This window comes from Eulemur rufifrons, chromosome 9 (genome assembly GCF_041146395.1).
Source record: "Eulemur rufifrons isolate Redbay chromosome 9, OSU_ERuf_1, whole genome shotgun sequence".
In the NCBI taxonomy this organism is placed as follows: Eukaryota; Metazoa; Chordata; class Mammalia; order Primates; family Lemuridae; genus Eulemur; species Eulemur rufifrons.
This window is the reverse complement of record NC_090991.1, coordinates 38,395,690-38,418,342: the sequence shown is the minus strand read 5'-3', so window position 1 is coordinate 38,418,342 and position 22,653 is coordinate 38,395,690. Positions and strand designations below refer to the sequence as shown.

General features: G+C 42.5%; 1 protein-coding gene across 4 annotated transcripts in view; it reads left to right on the top strand.

The window, feature by feature from the left end:
* The first annotated feature begins 2,860 nt into the window (after window positions 1-2,860).
* The window catches only part of DNAJC7 (DnaJ heat shock protein family (Hsp40) member C7), a 30,004-nt gene continuing 10,211 nt past the window's right edge, over window positions 2,861-22,653 (top strand). Inside the window, exons 1-7 of one of the 4 annotated variants that reach the window (XM_069482527.1) lie at window positions 2,982-3,261; window positions 7,840-7,849; window positions 14,778-14,864; window positions 15,567-15,691; window positions 16,069-16,182; window positions 17,388-17,462; window positions 22,457-22,575. In XM_069482527.1, the coding sequence (XP_069338628.1) occupies window positions 15,617-15,691; window positions 16,069-16,182; window positions 17,388-17,462; window positions 22,457-22,575 (383 nt within the window). In that variant the 5' untranslated portion in view covers window positions 2,982-3,261; window positions 7,840-7,849; window positions 14,778-14,864; window positions 15,567-15,616. The other 3 variants (XM_069482525.1, XM_069482526.1, XM_069482528.1) reach the window with 3 other exon arrangements.

Here is a 22,653-nt window from a genome sequence, read left to right as displayed (position 1 = left end):
GGACAGCGGGCATTAAGGAGAAATTTCCAGGGTGGTCACGCCTGTGTTGAGGCTTGAAGGGCTTGAGGGGAAAGGGTGTTCTAGGACTGAGGAAAGATGGAAGAGTCATGACACTTTCTGGAACTACGGGTACTCGGGTTCCACATTGGTAGAAGAAAGGAGCCAAATAATCAGTGTTAGGCCAAAAAGGTCAGACTGATGGCAATGAAAAGCCATTGCCAATGAAGTGACATGATCAGTTTTGTATGTAAGGTCACTCTGGCAGAAGAGGGATGATTGGAGAGAGATGAGACTGGGCCAATTAGGAGATTACTGTAGTATTCCAAGTTTTGTTGTATTTTTTATTTTATTTTCTTTCTTTTTTTTTGAGCCCGGGTCTCGCTCTGTCACCTGGGCTAGAGCACAGTGGCATCATATTAGCTCACTACAACACCAAACTCCTGGGCTCAATCAATCCTCCTGCCTCAGCCTCCTGAGTAGCTGGGACTACAGGTGCATGCCCCTAGCTGACTAATTTTTCTATTTTTAGTAGAGACAGCTCTTGCTTAGGCTGGTTTTCAAACTCCTTGCCTCAAGCAATCCTCCTGCCTCAGCCTCCCAAAGTGCTAGGATTACAGGTATGGGCCACTGTGCCTGGTACTGTTTTATTTTTTATTTTTTAAGAGATGAGAGTCTTACTATATTGCCCAGGCTGGATTTGAACTTCTGGGCTCAAGTGATCCTCTCATCTCAGCCTTCCAAGTAGCTGGGACTACAGGCATGCACCACTGTGCCCAGTATATTCCAAGTTTTAAAAAAAATTATTAAAATCTGAATTGGGATGAAAAGGAGGAGATACATTTGAAAGATAATTTGGTTGGCAAATCAACAAAACTGGTTGATGAATTGGAAATCAGGAGTGAGAAAGAGGGAGGAGTTCATAGCTTCTATCTTTCTCATTTGGTGCATGGTTGAATACATTCAACAAGATAAGGAATTCAGGAAAGAGAATCCAGGACATATAGCATTTTTTTTTTCTGTTGTTGAGGGGTGGAAGAGAATGAAAAATTCAATTTAAATATGTTAAGCCTTGGGGGTTTATGAAACATCCAAAAGATATTTAGTAGATGGTTGGAGATACAGGTCTGGAACTTGGAAGAAAGGTCTAGGTTGGAGATATCAAGAGTTGAAGGCCGGGCACAGTGGCTCACGCCTGTAATCCTAGCACTCTGGGAGGCTGAGGCAGGTGGATCGCTCGAGGTCAGGAGTTCGAGACCAGCCTGAGCAAGAGCAAGACCCCGTCTCTACTAAAACTAGAAAGACACTATATGGACAACTAAAAATCTATATAGAAAAAATTAGCCGGGCATAGTGGCGCATGCCTGTAGTCCCAGCTACTCGGGAGGCTGAGGCAGTAGGATCGCTTAAGCCGAGGAGTCTGAGGTTGCTGTGAGCTAAGCTGACGCCACGGCACTCACTCTAGCCTGGGCAACAAAGTGAGACTCTGTCTCAAAAAAAAAAAAAAAAAAAAGTTGAAAGTCATCAACAGATGAAGTTAAAGCTGTGGGAGCAAATGAGTTAGCATAGATATAGAGAACACAAAGTGGGAAGATGGTCAAAGACAGGTGTGCTAGATTTAGACTGTAGACTGTGAGCCATTGGCAGGTGAGCGGGTGGTCTGGGAGTCTTGTGCTCTCCCAACCTAGTAGAGCAGGCATTTTGGAAAGGGCTATTAAATGATTGGCTGGACTAATGACCCCAGCCACCCACCCACTCCAATCTAGTGAGCTTCTCCTATCCTTCCCTACCTAGTGGTCCGGGTGCACTGATAAGCCGGAACCATGCAAACAGGGTAGGGACATTGGCAAATGCTGTTTTCTGGAGGAAACAGGTAGATCCTTTCTAAATTCCCTTGCCCCCTTATTTTAGTTTTTCTTAGTTTTAAATTATAACTGCAAACTTCCCCAATTTAACCTCAGAAAATCCCAATTTAATTCAACTCCATAAATACCGGTTTGGGTGAGGAAAGAAAAACAAAGATGATTGAACTGTGTCCTCGCCCCCTATGAGTTCCCAATCCCGAATGTATTCTGCAAGACAAGCGTGCTGAGCAGGGAATTTATAGGAGAGGTGGAGTACGAGGGACAATAAGGAGCAGGGACCTCACCCCATGAGCTTCTTTATAAACTCCAGGGCACGGTCTGGGGCGCCATGTCATGCCAGCCTTCCTAGGCTTAATGCTGAGATGGCACACCCAGGCGGCTGACATGAAAGCAGCCTCGTAAAAAGGTCAGCGTCATTAGGGTGATGAACCAGTTGGTGCTTGGAGATCCGGGGGATGAAAGGTGCGGGGTGAAGACGCCCTGCGTTCCCCTAGCTTGGCTGGGCAGGGCTTCCAGGGAACGATGAAAGCTGGGGGAACTGGGCTCAAAGTGTCTCTTCTTGCTTTTCCCGGGAGGAAGCTGTGGACACACTTCGGTCAGGAAGGTAACAGTGGAGACTCTTTCCCTCCAGAGTTTTTGGTCACCTCGTCCCCACTTAACCCGGAATCCCCTGAGCCGTACAGCAGACGCTCTAGGATTGGAAATTGCTATGGCGACAAGGCTCTTGGAATACTGAAAAAAAGCCAAGCCCTAGAGAGGCTACACCCTGTTAGAATCCCCCTTTCCTACCCACGGGCAAAGTGGCGCCCCCTACGCACAGAAACCGTCCCTGGGCCCCCGCCCCGGCGCGGAGACCGCCGTGGACCTCCGGGGGCGGGAGGCCGCTCTGGCCCCAAGCGGAGCCTCTCGCTGGTAGACGGGCCCGAGGGAGTCCCTCTGGGCGCGGCGCCGCTGAGCTGCTCGATGCTCCAACCGGAAGTGCTCTTCACCGCCTGCCTCCCACCTGGCTCTCTGGTCCCGGCGGTAAGATGGCGGCTGCCGCGGAGTGCGATGTGGTAATGGCGGCGACCGAGCCAGAGCTGCTAGACGACGAGGAAGCGAAGAGGTAACCGGGTGGCAGGGTACTGGAGGGGGCGAGCTTCAGCTCTGTGGCTCAGGGAAGTCCGTCCCTGCCATGCTGCAGCTACCCAGCTATTGAGGCGATGCTCCGCCCTCCGCGAACACCCCCCATCTGAAATCAAGTCCAGGTGGACCCCCTGAAGGAGCGCTCGTGGGGGTCGGCGCCTTCCCCTCCCGCTTCCACCTGGCGGGGTAGCAGAAGTACGGCCTTGTTCTCCAGCTGAGGGGAAGGTCGTCCTTATTGTGGAGGCCGGGTCTCTGAGGGGTGCCTCAGAGGTCTGTTGTGAAGTGGGGGAGGCGGCGCGGCGTTGATGACGACTTCCTTGCATCGTCCTCGACCCTCGCCTTCTCTTACTAACTTGTGTGCATTGTTGTCCGTCTGCACTTTCCATCTCCAAAGCCCTTGTTTCCTTCTTCCCGTTTCCCCCGGTAATTATACCCCCAGCTACCGCTAGTCTAGGTCCAAGGGGATTGTGTGCCTCAATTATTGACCTGGTCGCCCCCAGGTTACCCCAGAAGTCAAAGATGACAGAGAAAGGCGAGTGAGGGGTTTATCTCCTGTTCTACACGTCAGATTCCTCTTCCCACATCCTTTCTGGATGAGATCCTTATCCCTCCCAGTACTGTTCTTTCTTAACTTAAGCAGCAAGGAGGGCAACTGCTTGGGCGCTGTTGGCACTCCTCGGCAGCCGCAGTGGCTCGAGATTGCCAGTCGGGACTAGCCAAGGCAGCTGCTGAGTGAGTGGTTTTCGAGAACACTCTGGATTCTGGCAGCAGCTAAGCCAGGTTAGTAGAAGTGGGGGTGGAACACAGTTGTGGGTCATCATACTTGTTCTAATGCTAAAGCAGAATTGATGAAAAGGTTCTGGAAGTTTTGAGACCCTTCCTTATCATCTGCAGGTGAATTTGATCGTTTTGTTCAGGATCGACTACAATATTCTTAGTCTTCTTCCTATATATTTTATTTGTTTATACCAAGCCCCTTATGTCTTCACTCTGGGTAATTTAAGGTGGTGATGTCGAATTAGTTCATGAGATCTAAAATCAGGACTCTGAGATTTTTACTATCCAAATTAGAAATGTAAGAGGTGCTCAGGCACAGTGAATAGTTATCAAGCCAGTGTCTCACGTTCTTGACCTGTTGGGACCTGAAAGGCTTAACAAAGTGTAATAAGGCCGGGCGAGGTGGCTCACGCCTGTAATCACCTGTAATCCTAGCACTCTGGGAGGCCGAGGCGGGTGGATCGTTTCAGCTCAGGAGTTCGAGACCAGCCTGAGCAAGAGCGAGACCCCGTCTCTACTAAAAATAGAAAGAAATTATATGGGCAGCTAAAAATACATAGAAAAATTAGCTGGGCCTGGTGGCACATGCTTGTAGTCCCAGCTACTCGAGAGGCTGAGGCAGGAGGATTGCTTGAGCCCAGGAGTTTGAGGTTGCTGTGAGCTAGGCTGACGACACGGCACTCCAGCCCAGCCCAGGCAACAGAGCGAGAGTCTGTCTCAAAAAAAAAAAAAAAAAAAAGCGTAATAAGTTAGAGATACCAGAGAAGCCAGGATACCAGAGTCCAATCTCTCTCTTTTCCTAGTTTTGAGTTTTCACGTCATTTCCTGCTTCTTTCCAGATATTTAACGTTAAGCATCATCAGCTCCTTTACATCATTAACGATTGCAAAATGGGAAACTAAACTCCTCCCAACACAGACAGAGCTTAAATGAATAGTAGGAATGTATTTGTAGTTGGAAAGAGTCAGTGGTTTTTCTGTGCAATAAATAGGGACTTGACCATAGGTAGTTTTTTTTTTTTTTTTTTTTTTTTTTGGAGACAGAGTCTCACTCTGTTGCCCAGGCTAGAGTGAGTGCCGTGGCGTCAGCCTAGCTCACAGCAACCTCAAACTCCTGAGCTCAAGCGATCCTCCTGTCTCAGCCTCCCGAGTAGCTGGGACTACAGGCATGCACCACCATGCCCGGCTAATTTTTTCTATATATATTTTTAGCTGTCCATATAATTTCTTTCTATTTTTAGTAGAGATGGGGTCTCGCTCTTGCTCAGGCTGGTCTGGAACTCCTGAGCTCAAACGATCCGCCCACCTCGGCCTCCCAGAGTGCTAGGATTACAGGCGTGAGCCACTGTGCACAGCCAGCAAATCCTTTTTTTTTTTTTTTTTTTTTAAAAAAAAATCACAGCCTTAGAGGATATTCTATTATAAAATTGTAGTAAGTTAAGATACATTAAGAAACATAAAATAAGTAATGCTGTAATGTGACCACATCTCACAAAATATATGATGTTTGGTAACAGTACACCAAAATAAAGGAGGGTGTTGACTTACGTTAACTACCTTATTTCATGGAATTTAAGATGTCATTGATTGTAAAATGCACAGTTATATCTGTCAGTAAGAAAACATAAACTATGAAAAATGCATTTTTACCAAATAGAGATATATTTAATATATTTACATAGAGCTCTTTTAGACATTAAAAACCATAGATGTTTATCAAAATGAAAATCGGTGAAATCAACAAAAAAATTAGTTTGATTTTTTTTTGTCATATAAGACATCCTTAGCAGGGTAAACATTAGGCTCTGCTGGTATGATAAAGCCTTGTTTATGATTTTCCAGTGTTGAAAATGGAGTGGAGATTTAGAAGCTTTGGAGGGAGGTGGTTTTATATTTTTCATGTTTCCTGGAACCCTCCTGGGTAGGCATAGCAGAGGGCAGTGGGAGGGACATCCCTTACAAATGCCCTTTTGCTGTCTGGCTTGGTTAGAGTCATTTGGCCAAGTTCCTGTCTCTCTTGTTACAGTCCTACTACCAGTTCACTCAGGGACACAAGAGTTGATGAGTCTCTTGGGTTGTTGTTGTGAGACCCAACAAGGAGTCCTTTCCTTCCTTACACTTGGCTCAAGTGCATCCTGCTGCTCCTAAACTGTCACAGTCCCACAGGGGGGCAAAATGAGAGGAGCTTATAAGACATTGAACCTCATGGTTGCAGCATTTTAAATGGCTGCATGTTTTATTTCCTTAGCTTTAGTGTCTCTAGAGAGGAAAGAAATAGATTTCAATTTTTTTTTTTGCCTGTCATTCTGACAAAGTTGTAGCAGCTGAGAGGCTAAAATAAAAGATGTATTAGCTGGCATTTCAAAATCATGAAGATTATTTGTTTCTCTTTGTCCACCAGAACAGATAAAGCTACTTAGGACCCAGAAGGTTAAATTTCAGAAGTTTTGCATTTCAACTAACTTTCCTGGGAAGTTGCTGACTGCTTTACCTAAAATGTGAATACCTTAAAATTTTCTGGGCTGGGGAGCAGCTTGGTCTCTATAGGTGTAGCCTTTTATTATGAGAAATGGGAGGGCTTTCAGGTGTCTTAGTGTATACCTTGTGTGACTGGACAGTGAGGTCTAAAAGGATCAAGGAAGCCATACCCTTAGGAGCAGGGACATCCTTACCTGATTCCTTGAGCTGATAATCTTAACTTCTCTGTGTCTGTCTTCCTGGTGGATCAAACAAGAGCAATTATTCATAGGCCCTTTCTTAGTATCTAGATATTGTAAACTCTTTGTGGATTAGAATTTTGGCTTTTATTTTTCTATCCATACTACTAGTGGGAAGAACTAAATCCTGAATCCACATCCCAGCGTCTGTTGTAGTTGCTATTTGTTTGCTGCAGCTTCTCAGGGCATTTTGGAGTTCCTGGCCTTACTTAACTGAAGACCTTGTGGGCATGCCTTTTCTCCTTGCCCCCTTTCTTCCTTACCGTGTTTTAAATTCTTAGGAGTTTGTCGTCCTAATCTTCCTCTAGAAGTTTCAGGGCAGGCAGCTAGACATTTCAAGAAGCCTGCAAGCTGAATGGTAATTTATCTTTGACCTTGAACCCAAATCAGTGAAAAACACTTCATTTTCATTTTGGTATGCTTTAAGTGTGGTCAAAGATGAAGAAATGGGAGATGGGAGAAATGAGTCATGGTTAAGGAAGGGATGAACCTGGGAATACAGAATCCTGAATACGGGCAAATTAATTGAACCCTGATACTAACGAGTGGCAAATTTGTTAGAGAATCGTAACTGGAGCAAATGTAGTATACAGAGAAAGGTTCTCCCTATTGCTTTAATTAGATCCATATGTTAGCTAGTGCCAGAGAAACTGACCAATTTTGAGAAAATGTTGGGCTAAGTGAGTGGCAGTTGCTCTAGAGTCTAGTCCCAATGACGAGAACTCTGATTGGCTGAAAGCCCAACCTTATTGTACATTCCAGCCAATCAGGGATTAGTTTAGTCATTGAGTCTAGTATTTTATTAAATAAAAGTTTTTAAAAGCCAAGTACTGGGCACTTGCCTTTGCCTTCTTTCTCTAGGACTTTGGAAGATTGGAGAACAATGGTCGGCGGCTGCCTGGGTGCCTTGTGGCCTGATGCAAAGTCCCTCTGAGAACCCATTTATTCCTTACTCTACTAATGTTTGGTCCCCTTTCTCCAGTGCTGAGTGATGTGGAAGTTACTTAGAGGTCGTTCCAGGTATTCTTTTAAACTATGTGAATTTCAGCAGTAAGAGCAGGATTCAGAGTGTAGTTAATATAGTAGGCTATTCATTTTATTAGAGTGACAGTTTTTTCCTTTCTCCAACCAGATCAAAATGGCAGTTCCTGTGTTTTACCCCACCGTTGGCAAGAGTATGAATGGTTGAGGCTTTTGAGAATGCTAATAAGAGGAATATATGACTTTCAAAGCCTGACTCTGAGACCTACTATTCTATTGGCATGTGACTAACAGTTTTTGTGGGGAGGCTAGGTTTTCATATAAGCCGTGTTAACCATCTCTCTGATTCTGTCTGATTCTAATGTTATTTTTGGCGAGGGTGTGAGGGGCAAACAGGAACCTCTCTTGTTTTTGGAGTTTCTATCCTGAAAATTCTTCCTTGGACAGTTTGCTCTGAAACTACCTGTTGAACTGAGGAATCAAGAGAACTTAGAGAAACAAAATACCAGTTGACAATCCAGGCTCCCCACTCTGGTTCCTATTCCACCCTCCTTCCTCAAAAAAAAAAAAAAAAAACTCAGAAAAATTTTTACAAGTTTTCTTAATTGTATTTCCTGGGTTCTAGATTTTTGATGGGTACTGGTGTCCCCATAAGTGTAGTGAGAAATGTCACAGAATGGGGAACCAAGGGATGGAAAATGGTGGGTTTGGGGATATGTTATGAAAACAAGCCTCTGGCTAATGCTGAAAAATCAGTGACTTGTGTCCTCAGAGCAGCTACAGAGAGGCTTGTTTCTCAGAAGTAGTTTTATGGTTGAATCTCCTCTCCCCAGGGGTAAAAGAAGGTTGGGTAGATGCCATAGATTGTGACACCTCTCATTTAAGAACTAGCATAAGTTTAAAATTCACAATTGAGGCATCTATTTCTGAGTGAATATCCTTCTGCCTGCAGTGGTAGGATTTCTGACAGGATTGGATTGGTCGGTTGCTTTTTCTCCACTAAGACAGTCAACTCCAGAGCGCTGCCTGGTGTCCTTCCCTGCTCGAGCAGCAGAGAGTGCTACTGCTTTGTAGAGTCTTGATCTGTGACTCCTCTTGGTGCATCTTGTGTCCCTTCCGGCTCTACTTGTTGGGGCTTCCCCTTGAATGTCCACACACAGAACAATTTGAACTGGTGTGTTAAGGAATTTTCTTCATCTTTGTCTTTCACCTTCCCTCTTTTGTTGGGGGGGAGGGTGTAGGGGGTTGTTTTAATTGTGCTTTAAAGTGAAAGCAGAAGTTGTCTATTCTGTAGGACATTGGGTAAAGTAAGCTGCCTAGCAGGTAGCTTTGCTAATAGGTAGCAGTTGGATAGAGCCCCTATCTGTTTTCTCTGGACAGTTATGAAGCATCCAGCATACTGTACCTTGCAATATTTGTGGAATTGTTCCAACTTGTATATAGCTTCCACTTATCTATGTGAAACTTACATTGACCTTTCACTCCTAGATTAGTAGAAGATTTAAAAGAAAGAAATGAAATAACTTGCTTTTGCTAAGATGGAATAGAAGTCAGGCTTCTGGGCTCCTTTTACTTTATTCTCTCATGAAGGTCAGAGAGAGTACAACATGAAACAGGCCCTGTGACATGCCACGGGGGACAAGAGGTCTTGGACTGTGGGAAGAAGGAAGGAATTTCTACTCTGAGACTGGCCAACATCCCGTAAATTCTGAAGGGTGGAGGACATTTCTAGATGAACGGGCAACTAGTAAATTTGACTAAAAAAAAAAAAATGGAGCACAACAATCATAGAGTAAGGTGACATTTTGGAAGTAGTGAGTATAATATAATGCATAAAGAATATTTGACTCATTGGCAGTATAAAGTATTATTGTGAATAGCCAGAAGGGGAAAAGAAGGAAGAGAAAGACATCTTCTAAAGTTCTTACTGCCAATAAAATATTCTCAAAAGTCAAAAGCTACTAAGTACCTCTACTCTAATGAAAAAAATCATTTTGTCCTCAGCTGTAATTTTAGCAAAACTAGATTTTTTTCCTTCAATTTCAGGAATAGCAGAATACATCAAGAAAATGCAAACAAAAAGCAAAAAACCTCAAAAACCCACAAACAAAAAATTCATTCAAGCTACTGTATCTGTTTTGATTTAAACTATTACTAATGCTATTGGAAGAGCATAACTTTATTAAAAATATAATTCAGGCCAAATACTTGAAATAAAAGCAATGTAGCATATTTTTTGTCATACAAAAATCCAATCAGCATTTCCTAGGTGTACACATGTTGCAGAGTAGTGAAACCGTGCTGGTCTTTATTTTTCATACAATGGGGTGGAATAAATCTTACAATTATATGGTACAAATGATAAAGAATCTCATAGTTTTAATAATCTGCAAATATATGGTATGTCAAACAGTTCCAGAGAGACCCCTGCCACGTTAAAGACATTTAAAAAACTATCACCCAATTAAGCCTGCATTAGTGGAGGCCCATGAAAGTTTCTGAGTGCCTATTTAATTGCTAAAAGTTAGACTATTTGGCCTAAGGCAGAGATCTTGCTTAAGTGTTCAACTTGGAAGCATTTAGAGAGAAAATGGAAATTTTTATAGGGCATCTAATTTGGGGCACATTGCAATGTCAACTGTGGTGTTTTAATGTGTTTTTAATTTAGCTGAGCTGTAACTGTGCAAAGGTGGCTGCCAATCATAGGCCCAAGTTGTCTGATTTGATCACATGATACTGAGCCCTGCTAAGACCTGTGTGATACCAAACGATTCCCTTGGCAGTCTGTGTTGGAGTAATTAGCATCAGCAGTGAATGAATGCTGAATTGGGAGGGAGAGGATGTAACTCCCAATGCATGTTCAAAGGATTTTAACCCACATACAGTGTAGAAGAGCAGGTTTTCAAAGCTGCAGTTTTCTTGCTGGTTAAGGGGGGTGACGGAAACATTTTACAATAGCAAAGCAGAACAAGAGTGGGATACATTCTCTAAAGGCCAGGCCCTCCAGTGCTGATCCTGTTATGGGAGATCCCTCCATCATACATCCAGAGCAGACAGATTTTTTTTGAAAGCCTTTCTTTCAATAGTTGTCGTCAGAAGAATTTGTTGCTATCGATTAAAGTGAGAGACCTGGATTGGTGGAGGTATAGTCATTCCCAGCATCTCTTGGTGAATCAGAGCTGTGAACCTTATTCTGCGTAGACTTGACCCAAGGATTGGATGAGAAACTGGATAAATTAGTTTTAATTTAAAAACCTTGACACTAACAGAATCTAGAGGGAAAAAAAACAGGCTTCCAGGAGTTAGGAAACCTGTGCAATTACCTTGGGTGCCTCAGTAGCTCTTCCTCAGCTAGAGGACAGGTGAAATTATTGCCATCACCACTCCCGAAGGCCATTTGAAAATCTTCATTGGAAATGCTTTGAAAATCTTAAAAAGCACTAGAGGTATATTTGCCATGGTACTATATTTCAGGGTTTAGTCTGAATTTAATTTTGTAGTCACAGAAAATAATGATTAGTTTACTCCCTTGGGAATCCTTTCCTCCCTCCTTCCTTCCCTCCCTCCCTCCCTTCCTTCCTTCCTTCCTTCTCTCTCTCTCTCTCTCTCTCTCTGTCTCATTGGTCAAGGTGAACCAAATTAATCCTAATTCTTCTTTCTCAGTACTGATGTGTTTCAGTAGGTATATGTTGTAACCTCACTTGGTTATCAAATGAATCTACCCTGGCAGTGAGTGGAGTGACAGATGCTACCACGGTGCCCTCAACTCCAGTGTTAACCAGCTCTTCTTCTTTTCCAGTCCCATGCCTTTGACATCTCATCCTTCAGCCCTTTTGCTGTGAGGGCAACTTGAACAAGCTTCAGCCCTTTCTCAGACTCCCAAGGCAGGTCTTGAATGGATTTAACCCTAGAGTTGTCCCTGATGCAGCCTGTTCAGTTTTTGCTGCTGCCATGCTGGATTCCAAAGATCCACTCTTTCCTCACCTGGTCTCCCAGGGTCAGGCCCGTCGGTTAAAGCTTGTTGCATATTTTGTGGGGAGGTTCAGAATGAAGGGAGGACTCCACTTTGGGCATTGGACCTGGAGGCAAAAAAATAAACATTCAGTCTAAAAGCACTAAGTGCCCATTGTTTAGGCAGCTGTTCATCGGCCACGTTTCTATGAAAATAAGTCCTTTACATGAGGCAGTTGTGTGGGAATAGCTAATTCTGGCCTAATGCTGTGCAGTGTGAGGTTAAAAACATGGTAACTTGTCACAACACAATTCTTCTTGTTCTTTCTGCTGTGGGCTGACTCTACATTACTTGCTTTGTTTGCTCTAGAATGGAATCTACTCACCATTTACTAAAAGAAAATGCATTTCTTGGGGGAGGCAAAGTCCAGTTCATTAGATCTTGTATCTTAAAGAGAAAGGAGCCCTGCTCCCTCTGTGACTAATTTTTAGGAATGTCATTTAGCTCATTTAAATCAGGATTTCAGTTCTGAGGTTGAATTTTATATGCTGTAGCTATTTTGTGTCTTAGTTTAAAGAAATTTATATTTATTGTCCTCATTTTATTCCCAGTGGTACAGGTTAATTTTCAAAGTATTTAGCATTAGGTAGAGGTAAGCATCAGAAAGAAAGCTTAGCACAGTAGAAAGTGTATAAGCTTTGGAATCTGACAAGTGTGGGTCACATCCTAACCGTGGGCAAGTTATTTAACCTCCAAGCTTTAATCTGCTTCTTTGAAAAATGAGAATAATGAAACTCACTTGACTAGTTGTTTAGAGATCATAATGTATGGAAACTACCTGACCTCAATAATTATTAGTACTATTCCACAGAAATCATCCTTGATATTTTTATCAGAATTCAATGCTGAACTCACCTCCATGGTAGTAGTGTTTCAGGAAGGGAGAGGCACCTTTCAGTAGCTCAAGAGATTGTTTCACTTTTGACTAATGAGCTTTATATTGCTGACACAATATCTGTCCAAGTGCCTAGATGCCTATTCTTAGCCACTAGCTGACTGAAGAGGAGGCTAGATCTTCTCAGATACAGTTTGGGCCTAGTGTCTACTTTGGAATTTACTACTCCATTTCTTCACGACATTTTGACTCAACTCCTGAAATCCAATTTGGGGGAAGCTCTTTCTTCAAATCCCTTGGCATGTATGCTCTTAAAAGACAGACTCCTCAGAGTTTTTCTAGTACTTTGCTTCATTTAGAGTTACAGGATGGTATACCATTTAGTAAGATTTCAGTTGGTCCTTTAAGTCTTGCAGTTGGGAGATCCTTCTTGAAGACTTTTAATAGCAGATGGCCTCTTTACAGCATTGTGACAGTTGGTATAATAAAATTAATCAAGCAGATTTATGTCCATCACAGTTCAAATCTGTTCACGTTTATAGTCCTTCCCATTTCCTTCTCTTTTCTTCTAGCAGCCTTTTCATATTAGTAGGGCTTGCCAGGACAGTGGGGGAGAAGAATGGAAGGGGGGAGGATCACCTCAATAAAAGGAGGGTGACTTTGCCAGTTTTGTAGTTTAAAATATGTAAGTAAGTAAATCACAAATCTCCCTAGTGCCAGTGTCCATAGGATCAAGCTGTAAACTCCCATACCCTCACTAAGGTTAAGAACTATGACTTTCGTCCCCACTTCAGACAACCCTGAACTGAGTTCTTTTTTGTGTGTATGTGTGAAGGACGGGAAAAGAAACAAAGATTCTTCCTTATAACAAAAATGTTCAGATATTTAGTTATGTTACAGAAATCATTTCAGTAAAGAATTATCTTTATCAGGTTGGGCAGAATGATTTTGGGTATCTTTGATAGAGGTAACTGGTTTGTTCTTTTTTTTTTTTTTTTTTTGAGACAGAGTCTCACTTTGTTGCCCAGGCTAGAGTGAGTGCCGTGGCGTCTGCCTAGCTCACAGCAACCTCAAACTCCTGAGCTCAAGGGATCCTCCTGTCTCAGCCTCCCGAGTAGTTGGGACTACAGGCATGCACCACCATGCCCGGCTAATTTTTTCTCTCTATATATATTTTTAGCTGTCCATATAATTTCTTCCTATTTTTAGTAGAGATGGGGTCTCGCTCTTGCTCAGGCTGGTCTCGAACTCCTGAGCTCAAACGATCCGCCCACCTCGGCCTCCCAGAGTGCTAGGATTACAGGCGTGAGCCACCGCACCCGGCCTGGTTTGTTCTTTTAAAACACTATTGGTCATGTCTGATTTGATTCCAGTTACTTGGTCAAGAATATAATACCCAATTATATAACATTGTTCCTTTAGGAAAGTACACTTTTGTCTAATGGTTCTTTCAAAAAATCGATCTTTAAGCCTAGTTAACATAGTGAGACACCATCTCTACAAAAAATAAGAAAAATTAGCTGAGCGTAGTCCCGGCTACTCAGGAGGCTGAGGCAGGAGGATTGCTTGAGCCCAGGAGTTCCAGGCTACAGGGAGCTATGATTGCTCCACTGCACTTCAGCCTGGGTGACAGAATGAGACCCTGTCTCAAAAAAAAAAAAAAAAGGATCTTTGGGGTAGGGGAAAATTTTTTCATATAACTCATTTGCTGAATATACAAGGTACTGGAGGGATGGTAAAGGGGGCATTAAGTACTGACATAGACATGGTGGGCAGAGGGAACACCAGTAGATGGGTACTCCTTCTAGCATGGCACTAGCAGCTTGTATCTCGTATGTCTCTGTCATCCAAGTTCTTAATCTCTGCTGTCACTCAACTCTGTCCCCATCTTAAACACCCATATGCTATGCTTTTAACTCCTTGGCCACCTGCTTTTGCTCTGCTTGTCCTTCCAGTGACAAACACATGAGCCACTTCAGGAGACTAAATCATTAAAACTGTTAAGCATGTGACCCATTTCACATTGAGAAATCAGTTGCCCCTGAATGGAATTACCTGTAACCAATTTTTCTGTAAGTTTGCAAAAAAAAAGCAGCAGTCGTGACACAAAGGAAAGGAAATAGATACAAAAATTCAGTTGCTCTGAGGGAATGTCTAAATTTGCCCATCCTGCAGAAGGATGACTGCAGGCAGGAATGGCAAAGCAGGGCAGGCAACATGAGAGCAGTTTTCTTGATTTAGTTTGAATGTATCTAAGTGACCAAAAAATAGCATCTGAAGAACTTACATTCTTTTATTGGCACCTCCTTTTGGTCCATCAGCCTATTGAATAAATCTATAAATTCCTTCAAGTATCACACTAACTTTCAGCTCAGTGTGCCGGGGGCTGCAGACCAAAGATTGCTCCTGTAAGATTACAGGGGTTATTCCCTACATATGGTAACATGATTTTCTCTTTCCTTTTCAGAGAAGCAGAGTCTTTCAAGGAACAAGGAAATGCATACTATGCCAAGAAAGATTACAACGAAGCTTATAACTATTATACAAAAGCCATAGGTGAGAAGGACTTGATACTTAATGCTAGAAAATACTTATTTGCCAAATACTATTATAAATAGCTTCTCTCTAAGAAGTAACCTTTTGCTTATTGGGTTGATAACTGTTATTCTGTGGAATCCTTCGGGCTTAATGATCTCATGAGTGATAACTTTCTAGCTGGAGCAAGTAGATTTTCTTTTGGTGAATCAAAGGGAATTCCAGAAATACTGAATGTTATCTCAAAAAAATACCCACCCACCTAAATATATCTCAGCCGTTGCCAATCAGGTACTGTCTTAGAAAATGACCTTTGTAGATGAAATCAAGTCTTAGTTATCTCTATGCTTAACTTGCTAGCATATGTCAATCCCATGTCAGCATTCTCCTCACCTAACTTGCTTCTGCTAACTCAACAAATGCACATTCCCTTTAATATCTCATTACACAAAACACAGTTCATTAAGGAGATTAATGGGCTGCCACTCTCCATTAAAAGATAATCGTGCGCTTTAAAGCTGCAACTTGTTTTCTTTTAAAATTGGTTGTATCATTGCTGTATGCACAGGTAATCAAAAATTTGCCTGTGGCCTTTTAAAGAGAATGTGTCAACATTCCTATAGGTCAGTTTCCTTAATGTCATTCTGAGGGAGATGCCCTGTAAGTTTTTGAAGCAGTGCCCTGTGCTAAAGTTTGTTTTATATTCTTCTGCCTTTCCTATAGATACGTGTCCTAAGAATGCTAGCTATTATGGTAATCGAGCAGCCACGTTGATGATGCTTGGAAGGTTCCGGGAAGCTCTTGGAGATGCACAACAGTCAGTGAGGTTGGATGACAGTTTTGTCCGGGTATGTAATGGAGCTGTTTGGGGAAGGCTGTGTTGCTACAGTTGAGCTACTCTAGCCCAGGGTTTCTTAGTCTTGATGCCATTGACATTGTGGGCCAGATTATTCTTTGTTGTGAGGATCTGTCCTGTGCATTGTAGAATGTGTTTAGTAATATCTCTGGCCTTTAATCACTGAGTATCAGTAGCACCCCCTGTCTCCAGTTGTAACAATCAAAAGTTTCTCCTAACATTGCTAAATGTCCCCCAGAGGGCAAACTGCCCTGGTTGAGAACTACTGCTCAGCCATTTTCATTGCCTCTTGGTTTTGTGTGGGTGTTTGTTCTGCTGTTTATTTCTCTGTGCTTGGCCAATCATGCTCCTTTGTGTTTCCTCCTCTAGGGACATCTGCGAGAGGGCAAATGCCACCTCTCTCTAGGGAATGCCATGGCAGCTTGTCGCAGTTTCCAGAGAGCCCTAGAATTGGATCATAAAAATACTCAGGCACAACAGGAGGTATGGGTCTGATCGTGTTTGTATCAAAGGAGACAGTGTAGTATATTTGGAAAGAGTAGTGACTTGAAAATCAGAACTGAAATCTAGTCCCACTTCCGTCATCAGTCACACCTGGGTGACTTTAGGCAAGTCTCATAGTCTCTCTAAGCCTCTGCTTCCTTGCCTGTAAAATGAACTTTGAGTATGATTTACAGCTTTAAAAAAAATCTGTGAAAATTAGAGGGTTTCTGAGATGGCCAGAGGAATAGGCAAACACTTGAAGGGACTGATTTGAGTGAGGTTAAAGAATTTGGGTAAGTTGAGATCCTGATTAAATTGGTAGCAGCCAAAGCCTATTTTAGTTCCATCTCCATATACAGTCATTCGTCATTTAATGACAGGAATACATTCTGTTAGATGATTTTGTCATTGTGCAAACATCATAGGGTGTACTTATACAAACCTAGATGGTATAGTCTACTACACACCTGGGCCATATATATGGTGTAGCCTGTTGCTTCTGTGCTACAAACCTGTACAGCATGTTACTGTACTGAATACTGGAGGCAACTGTGACACAATAGTATTTGCGTATCTAAACACAGGAAAAGGTACAGTAACAGTACAATATTATAATCTCATGGGACCACTGCCATATATGCCATATAGGTGGTCTGTTGTTGATCAGATGTCATTATGCAGCACATGATTATATATACACTTTACACCTGGATGCATTTTAGTGAGAATCTCAAAACGTATGCTCAATCCCTGGTAATGCGTTGCATTTATTTGATGTATATCAAGGCATGACTCTTGTGTTCCTGGCTTGAAGTTCAAACTGAGGGTGAATTTGAGTCTTAGCCTTTCTGTTAAAGGAGTCTTGACTGTATCTTTATCAGCTTGATTTGTGAAATGTCTGTGGTTCTGGTTATCTTGAAAGAAAGTCTTCTAGGGGCATCTACGAGAGGGCAGGTGCTACCTCTCTCTAGGGAATGCCATGGCAGCGTGTCTCAGTTTCCTGAGAGCTCTAGAACTAGATCATAAAATGCTCAGGCACAACAGGAGGTATGAGTCTTGTTTATGTCAAAATAGGTAGTCTAGTATACTTGGGAGGAGATATATTTACTCGGTTCAAATTCAGATTTATCAAGGACTTGTTGGTTTTTGTGATTGTTGAATCTACAACTTCATTAAAATTTCCTGTATCTGGTTTTCCGGTGTAGTTCAAAAATGCCAATGCAGTCATGGAATATGAGAAAATAGCAGAAACGGATTTTGAGAAGCGGGATTTTCGGAAGGTAAAGTACAACTATGAGATAATTTCATCTATCCTTTGTCACAAAGTTCCTGTGTGTGTGTGTGTGTGTGTGTGTGATAATTAAGAGAAGTAGTATGGGACAAAAGATTTAGAATACTAAATTATCATTTAAATTAGGCTTTTGACTTTTCTTTCCCTCTTTATTTATTTATTTATTTATTGAGACAGAGTCTCGCTCTGTTGCCCGGGTTAGAGTGCCGTGGCATCAGCCTAGCTCACAGTAACCTCAAACTCCTGGGCTCAGGCGATCCTCCTGCCTCAGCCTCCTGAGTAGCTGGGACTACAGGCATGTGCCACCATGCCCGGCTAATTTTTTTCTATGTATATTTTTAGCTGTCCAAATCATTTCTTTCTATTTTTTGGTAGAGACGGGGTCTCGCTCTTGCTCAGGCAATTTTATTTTATTTTATTTTATTTATTTATTTTTTTTTGCTTAAGGTACTTATTTTTCTTAAGCATTTGGCTTTTGGATAAAAAGCAAAATTAGTTTGTTACTTAAATTTGTTTCTGTTGTTGATGTAAGGTCATGGCCTAAAAGTGTGCTGGTTAATAGAGAAAAAGCCAGTTGGAATTAAGTATAGGGTTTGGGTACTCTATTTATATATATATATTATATATATTATAATGAGAGCTGGCTTTACTCCTACTTTATGTGAACTGGGACCTATTTATCAAAAATAGACAGCTGGGTGCAGTGTCATGCATATAGTCTCAGCTACTTGGGAGGCTGAGGCAGGAGGGTCCCTTGAGTCCAGAAGTTCTGGGCTGTAGTGTGCTGTGCTAACTGGGTGTCAGCACGAAGTATGGGATCAGTATGGTAACCTCCCAGGAGTAGGGTTGCTTAAGGAGGAATGAACCAGCTCAAGGCAGAAGTGGAGCAGTTCAAAACTCCTGTGCTGATCAATAGTGGGATCTCTTCTGTGAATAGCCACTGTATTCCAGCCTTGGCAACATAGTGAGACTGTCTTTTCTTTAAAATAAAAAGTGAGGGAGGCAGGGGAGAGGCCCCTTTTACTTTCTTTTTTTAAGTTAGAGACAGGTCATCCAGGCCGGGGTGCAGTGGTGCAATCATAACTCACTGTAACCTTGAATTCCTGGGCTCAAGCTATCCTGCCTCAGCTTTCTAAGCAGCAGGGACTACAGTCATGCGCCACCATGCCTGGCTATTTTTGTTAACTTTGTTTTGTACAGATGGAGTTTTCCTATGTTGCCCAGGCTGGTTTCCATCTCCTGGCCTCAGCAATCCTCCCAAAAGTGCTCCCAAAAGCCACCTTTCCTTGCAGAGATCTTGTTGTTGTTATGTCTGATCTCTGTAATTCCTAACTCCTTCATTAAATGGTACTTAGAAATAGTTTCACTACAGTTTCAAAAGGGGAGATAGATGGCTTCAAAACGGTTAAAAACCACTGATCAGGGATGGACATGGTGGCTCACACCTGTAATCCCAGCACTTTGGGAGGCCGAGGCAGAAGGATCTCTTGAGGACAAGAGTTCAAGACAAGCCCAGGCAATTTAGCGAGACCTCATCTCTACAAAAAAAAAAAAAAACACTGATCAGGAGAGATTTTTAAGATCACTTAAGTTTGTGAGTACCATCTGAGCAAGGAAGTTGTCACTTCATATGTGGGAATTTGCTCAGTGCTTTCTGTAGAGGGTACTCAGTAAATATTTGATAAAAGGGTACATTAAGAATCATTCTTGGCCAGGCGCAGCAGTGGCTCACGCTTGTAATCCTAGCACTCTGGGAGGCCGAGGCAGAAGGATCAATTGAGCTCAGGAGTTCGAGACCAGCCTGAGCAAGATTGAGACCCCATCTCTACAAAAAGAAAAAAAAAAAACCATTCTTAACTCAGACTCTGGAGATCTTTTATTTGTTAATGAATATATCGAATTAGCTTATGCAGAGTCCCAGCATTAACTTAGTAGCATCCCTCTTTTGTCCATTGGTTTTAATAACCACAGTGTCTTTGTAGTGTGCTGCATAAGTTTGTTGTGTTTGTTTTTGTGTATTTGGAAAGCAGTTCTGCTTACTGTCACGTTTTCTAAGGTTTACATAGGCAAAAGCTTTGTCTCAAAAGGCAGTCTTTTGGGTTTCTTTTCTCTCTTGCTCACTTTGGAGCCAGAATCCCGAGTTTGTGACAGAATCCTCTGTTTGTGACATCCCAGCTCCCCCCCACCCCCACTGTAGCTCATGGTGATGTCACAAATGAAGAATTATGATCCTGGCAGGGGAAACAGATGAACTTGGAAGAAACAAAGATCTTCTTTGCCTGCAGCTGTCCCTAGTCATGGAGAGGTGGGGGGTGGGAAGTGAAGCACTGAGCCCTTAACTGACACTCCCCATGCTGAGCAGAACCAGCTTCCAGGGAATGTTGTCCCTGTGAAGGCAGCAGGGTGTGGCCACTGCATTTTGCCTGACTTCTTTCCTCCCTGCTCATTCCTTTTCCATCTGAGAGAGGAAATTAGCATTACAGTTCTACCTACATAGTACCTAAGTTTTCATATTGTCCTTAGAACTTCCAGGACGGTAACTTGTGCTGCTGAAGGAGAGAGATCCCCATCACTGCTGTGTGACACTGCAGAAAGTCTTCTCTGTGTAACAGCTCATGGTGTTTACCTACTTGCCCATATTTTTTAATTTCAGTTTTTGAATAGGTGCTATTCATGTTTCAAAAGCTAAAAAGTATGAAAAAATTTTTAGTGATGAGCATCCCTTCACACGTCCTCTGTCTGCCCAGGTCTCACTCCCCTAAGGTAACGACTGTTCTTATGTCTTGTGTTTCCTTCTACAGTTTTGTTGTGTGTATATAAAGTGTAGATCCTTAATTTTCTTTTCTTTTCTTTTTTTTTTTTGTATGAAGTTAGTGTACTTTACACAGTTCTGTACCCTTTTTTTCACTGAATAGATTTTGCAGGTCTTTCAATATTAGTACATAGTGTTCCATTATATGAATGTCTGTGTTACCTAACCAGTCTCCTGTTGATGGGATTTGAGTTATTTCTGCTGGCAAGTTTTCAGACTTTATTTCTTCCTGATCCCCATCGCCAGATTGTTAGAGGGAATGGGTGTCCCTTCATTCCAGGTTTTTCTTTTGGTTCATTTATTCTTGGGGTGAATATGAGTCATCAGGGATCTTCCAGAAATAGCAGTTAAACTGAAAGTGAAAGCTCAGAGAACAAACTCTGAAAAGAGAAAAATGGGATATATGGCTGAAAGAGTGAACTCATCCCAACCTTGTTACGTGTGTGTGAGATACTTGGCTTATGGCTTAGCAGCATGTTGAGAATAGTAATATGATATAGTTCTATTTGAACTATTTAAAATATACGATTTTCTTGGTGTATTTCTATACTAAAAAGAATAGGTGGATGAAGGGCCACTGCAGTACTCAGTGAAATGTGAGGCACAGGGAAGGAAGAAACTGAACAATTTCAATAACATAGGAAACAGGCCGGGCATGGTGGCTACACCTATAATCCTAGCACTCTGGGAGGCTGAGGTCGGAGGATTGCTTGAGCTTGGAGACCAGCCTGAGCAAGCAAGAGCAAGACTCCCTCTCTACCAAAAAAAAAAAAAAAATAGGAAAATTAGCTGGGCATCATGGTGTCTATAGTCCCAGCTACTTGGGAGGCTGAGGCAGGAGGATCGCTTGAGCCCAGGAGGTTGAGGTTACAGTGAGCTATGATGACGCCACTGTACTTTCCCCAGGGTGACAGAGTGAGACTCTGTTTCAAAAAAAAAAAAAAAAGGAGCAATGATTCTGTACCAGGTTATTTTTGCTATTCCTTGTCTTGCTTAACAGGCTAAACATGATGAATTATGCAAAGTAACAAATAGCAGTGTTTGTGAGAATGTGAGTTTTCATCATAGTCATTATGGTTATGATTCATTGTGGAGGCAGCTTATCATGGCGATTAAGGGTACAGGCTCTTGGTCAGGCATGGTGGCTCACACCTATAATCCCAGTACTTTGGGAGACTAAGGCAGGTGGATTGCTTGAGCCCAAGAGGTTGAGACCAGCCTGGGCAATGTGTCAAGATCCTGTCTCTACCAAAAAAAAGTTAAAAAAATTAGCCAGGCATGGTGCTGTATGACTGTAGTCCCAGCTACTTGGGAGGCTGAGGCAGGAGGATCACTTGAGCCCAGGAGTTTGAGACTGCAGTGAGCTGTTACTGCACCACTGCAAACTCCAGCCTAAGTGACAGAGCAAGACCCTGTTTCAAAAACAAAAAAAGAAGGATGGGGGGAATATAGGCTCTGGAGTCTTAGTGTCTAAGATCAATTTCTTTCTCTTTTTTTTTTTTTTTTTTTTTTTTTGAGACAGGGTCTCACTCTGTCACCCCAGGTAGAGTGCAATGGCATCATTGTAGCTCACTGTAACCTCCAACTCCTCGGCTGAAGTGATCCTCCTGCCCCAGCCTCCCAAGTAGCTGGGACTATAGGCACCCACCGGGACACCCAGCTAATTTTTCTATTTTTAGTAGAGATGGGGTCTCACTCTTGCTAAGGCTGGTCTCGAACTCCTGAGCCCAAGGGATCCTCCCACCTCGGCCTCCCAGAGTGCTAGGATTATAGGCATGAGCCACTGTGCCTAGCTTAGTGTTCAAGATCAAATCCTGTTTATATCATTTAGCTTTGGAAGCCTCAAACCTTAGTTCTCTGTGCCTTAGTTGTCTCATCAGTAAAACAAAGATGGTAATATTACTTATCACATAAAATTGTCATGAGGATTAAATGGGTTAATACATAAAGTACTCCATAAATGTGTACTGTCATCATTATCATTTGGAAACTCTGCTTTCCTTATTATAGTACTTTAATGAATCAGGTATGTTAATAAATTTTGATATTTCCTACTCAACGGTGAACCCACTTTAAGCTTTGAATCTGCTTGTTGCCTGTGACCCAACTAAAATGAAGACATTTCTGGAGTCCAGGATGAAGAGCCTTATTTGCTCTCTTCTTCCCTATAGGTTGTTTTCTGCATGGACCGAGCCCTAGAATTTGCCCCTGCCTGCCATCGCTTCAAAATCCTCAAAGCAGAATGTTTAGCAATGCTGGGTCGTTATCCAGAAGCACAGTCTGTGGCCAGGTAAGCAGTCAGGCCAGTTCATCATTGAAATGCCAGACACTACTGGAGTGATGCTATCTGGCAGCTGTCTGCAGTGGG